General features: G+C 38.3%; 2 protein-coding genes across 3 annotated transcripts in view; both read left to right on the top strand.

Annotated features, from left to right (window-relative positions):
* Window positions 85–2,035, top strand: LOC107608466 (uncharacterized protein At1g01500-like). The gene is made up of 3 exons (XM_016310247.2): window positions 85–412; window positions 706–1,441; window positions 1,534–2,035. Exons 2-3 carry the CDS (start codon window positions 779–781, stop codon window positions 1,768–1,770), a joined length of 900 nt encoding a protein of 299 aa, XP_016165733.1. The 5' UTR covers window positions 85–412; window positions 706–778; the 3' UTR covers window positions 1,771–2,035.
* The window catches only part of LOC107609773 (probable receptor-like serine/threonine-protein kinase At4g34500), a 3,927-nt gene continuing 2,890 nt past the window's right edge, over window positions 2,773–3,809 (top strand). The window contains exon 1 of one of the 2 annotated variants that reach the window (XM_016311796.2): window positions 2,773–3,653. In XM_016311796.2, the coding sequence (XP_016167282.1) occupies window positions 3,055–3,653 (599 nt within the window). In that variant the 5' untranslated portion in view covers window positions 2,773–3,054. The remainder of the gene's footprint in view (window positions 3,654–3,809) is intronic. The other variant, XM_016311795.2, reaches the window with a different exon arrangement.

Genomic DNA, 3,809 nt, shown 5'->3' with positions numbered 1-3,809 from the left:
GTGATTGACTGAAATTGTAAATAGTTTAATTTTTCTCCATTAAACTAACAAGTGACAACTAACTAACAGACAGTATCCCCAATGAATGGTCGAATCAATCGGATGTAATTAGCCATTTTAAGAAACGCGTTGCCTTGTGTTGTAATGTTTCTTTTTCACAAAATTAGTGTGCGTAACTACCTACGTACAACGACCCTGCCAAGTAAGAACCTCTACCTCGCAGATTCAATCTCCGTTTCCCCGATACACAAAACGATTACATTCACAATCATAATCCCAAATCTATTGGCCCTAATATTCTATTTCGTTTCACGACTTAGGGTTGCTTCCTAGATTCTCCTCTGTTAACACAAAAAGCTTCATTTTGTTTTCTCTGGTAGCGGAGGATCAAGTTTGGTTTCTTTTCATTGCGGTGAGTAGTGTTGCCTTTAAATGATTCTATTAACATGATTTCATTAATTCCGATCTACATCATTCATGCTAGTGGTAGCTTTATCTGATTCATGTGGCGTTGCTTGCATTTTGCATTTTGCATTTCATGATTTGTTTGTATTTCTTCTTTGGATGACTCCTATCCTTTCTTTCAAGTTCCAGTGATTTCTTCATTTGTTATAAGTTGTAAATATCTCTTTTACTTTCAAGCTAATTAAATTGTTGTGTATAATAAACTTAGTACAGTGGCTTAGTAATGGTATACAATTGCAGGGTTCTTATACGGTTGCTACTTCCATATAGCAATCGAGAACAAAAATGAAAGAAACCAAGTGAATGGGTAGCAATGGAGAATTGTTACAAGGCTAATGGAAATATACATAGAGTTTCAAGGCAGAATAAACATCCATTCTCCATAAGGGATCAATCATTGCCCTGCTTTGACATAAGAGTATTTTTAGTCAGAGTTTGCAAATCTGATCTTGATAATTCTGCTCCCGAAGTTCTCAAACTGAAATGTATTTCATCAAATCCTGGCACACTTCTCAAAGTTAATGGCGTCCGCGCTACTATGCAATCCGAGGGTGTTTCAAGCCTTCTCAAAAGAGATAGAGTAGATAAGAAATCAAAAGAAGTGACATTTGTAAGCACAGATAGTATTAAGATGAGTAGTAATGTTAAGTTTGAAGTGTTTGACAAAGATGTTCTGTTGGTTTCTGGGGTCTTAGAATTATGCAATAGCAATGGATCTGTTAATGGACAAAGATGGAGCATGAACTGTGAGTCAATTATAATTCCTGGAACTAGTTTCTTCAAGAGCAAGAAATTCATGTTGCCAGGTTCAACTTTACCTACAATAGAGGTCTACATTGCTGGGTCCTTCTTGGATACTCCAATTGTCTTAACAAAGACCCTCCACCTTAGTTCTCAGATAAAACACACAAGGATGGGGACATTCTCTACAAACCTGGAAAACGAGACAAGTGCTCCTTCGACATTCACTTTACAGGTTAACAAGTGAAAGGGGTTTTGCTTTTATTTCCTTCTTTTATTTTATTCTTACTAATAATAGTTGCATGGCAATTCTTGTACTAATTAAAGGCTGCAGATAACATGAGTGAAAAGCCTGAAGAGGAGGATAACAACATTGATTTGTACCAAAGAAGAGCATATGTTGCTGCTGAAGAAGAAGATGGAGAGGTGTCATGGTTCAATGCAGGTGTGAGAGTAGGTGTTGGAATTGGTCTGAGTGTTTGCATTGGCATTGGCATTGGAGTTGGCGTGCTTGTTAAGACTTACCAAGGCACTACTCGCAACTTTAGGAGACGCCTATTATGATATTAATATGCACATACATATGCAAATATAACATGCTTGATTCACTGATCAACTATCATAATGGACAAGTATTTGAAAAGAAAACTCATCACTTTGTATTGTGCACCATGTTTGTCATTACATATCCAATTGAAGTGGGGTCACGGGTTACTTACACCCAATCTAATTAAATTAACTCCTAAATTTTCCTTGTTGATAGAATTACTTTTTGTTACTTTAATAAGCTCCGTTTATTCCTCAACCTTGTTAGCTTGAGTATATGGCAAAATTGGAAATCAGCAAGTAAATGAGCTTGGCACTGTCACTGGAGTTGAATGGAGATTCTTATTCCATGAATACAACGGTAGGAGACAGATGTCGACCCAAAAAATTAATAGACAAAGACTTGTATCTTTAGTTATTCTAATTAGCATACTGGAATTCTTGAGAAGAACAGGGTTAGTTGTTGGTGAAATTCATTATTGAGGGAATTAAAAGCAATATTATTAAATGGCGAATTGTAAAGCAATGGTTTGGTGGTGAGTTACGTTGGATAATCACGTTTACTTGGAATCTCTGTTCAGTCAATTAATCAAATTGACATGTACATATATATAGAGCCAAGTACAGGAATTTCACTAAAATTACAGCGAATTATTACGTGCGAACATCCATTACAGTACTTCAAAGCTTTTGATGTGAAAATAAGATCAAGACACGTGCTCTCCAACTTCAACGTTCAGCCTCAACCCATCAATTCCTTTATATGACTACGGTGGTCCAACAATTGAATCCTGTAATTTCTACGTACATGGTAAGAATAATAATTACTTAGGATTCCTACATTTGAAATGCGCGCTTTACTCGTCAAATTCTTCTTCAGTCGTTCTTTCTTTCATTAACCTGACATGGACAGTGGAATTAGAAAGGATAACGTGTTGATTGATGACTCATTAATTTATAATGGTCCGTCCTAATGGGAACAATTGAAATGGCATTTGGCAAGCAGGGATAGGAGTGGCATTTCGGTAAATAAAGTGCCATTCCAAGCTTAAAACATAACAACTGAAAATGAACTCTGTTTCCATTGGCCTTTTCTGCTTTAGTCTTTATTATATCCGTTGATGATGAAACTTCAAAGTTGAAACCCCACTCTTCTTTTTTTCTTTTCCTTTCTCTTTTCCTTTTCCAAATTCCAACCATCCCATCTCATTATAGTTTTCTCAGAAGCCAAACGCTCTTAATTAACGACCACAGATACTCCCGATTCCCGAGAGAATTCACTACACCGCCTCACTCGCAGCAATGGCAGCAACCTCCACGGAATCCACCGCTGGTGCTCTGCCGGAGCTGACCAACCGAACTACATTTTTAGGTCTGAAGCTGTACGTGTTAGTGATGGTTTTTTTGGCGATCGTGGTGGCATTGTTGATCGTGATTTATGTGTGCTTTTGGCGTAGCAGCAGAAGCTCGAAGAAGGGGAAAATGCGAGTGAAGCACAGCTCAGGCGGGATCCCACTGGTTTCAAAGGAGATTGTGGAGGTTAATGCATTGGATCTCGCGGATCATCTCAAAATGGAAAAAGAAGAAGAAGAAGAAGACACGGTCGTTGATGTTGATCCTAATCGGAAGCAAGAACAGAAGCAGCAGAAGAAGGAGAAGGAGGAATGTGAGATCAAGGTTGAGGGAATAATAAAAGGGAGTAAGAAGAGGAGGGAGGAGGAGTCGGTGGAGTCTTCGCCGAACATAGGGTGGGGGCGGTGGTACAGCATGTCAGAAGTGGAAGAAGCGACGGATGGGTTTGCGGAAGGGAATGTGATCGGAGAAGGAGGGTATGGGATTGTGTACAGAGGTGTTCTTGGCGACGGTTCTATCGTCGCTGTCAAGAATCTTCTTAACAACAAGTACGTTCAATTAATTTCATCTCTAACTCGTCAAGCTTCTCCTTATTCTCTTGTGCTCTGCATGGTTAATTTTCTTCTAAGTTTTAATTACCACCTATAAAAGTACAAACTACTATATGATTAATTTATGAGACCATCTTTTGGCAACTCTATGCT

This window comes from Arachis ipaensis, chromosome B07, assembly GCF_000816755.2.
Source record: "Arachis ipaensis cultivar K30076 chromosome B07, Araip1.1, whole genome shotgun sequence".
Lineage (NCBI taxonomy): Eukaryota > Viridiplantae > Streptophyta > Magnoliopsida > Fabales > Fabaceae > Arachis > Arachis ipaensis.
The sequence above is the reverse complement of the archived record's forward strand: the minus strand, read 5'-3'. Positions and strand labels throughout refer to the sequence as shown.

Coding starts and splice junctions, on each gene's coding strand:
- LOC107608466 (XM_016310247.2), top strand. CDS start 779: ATGGAGAATTGTTACAAGGCTAATGGAAATATACATAGAGTTTCAAGG. Junction 1,442..1,533: donor CTTCGACATTCACTTTACAG/GTTAACAAGTGA, acceptor TACTAATTAAAG/GCTGCAGATAACATGAGTGA.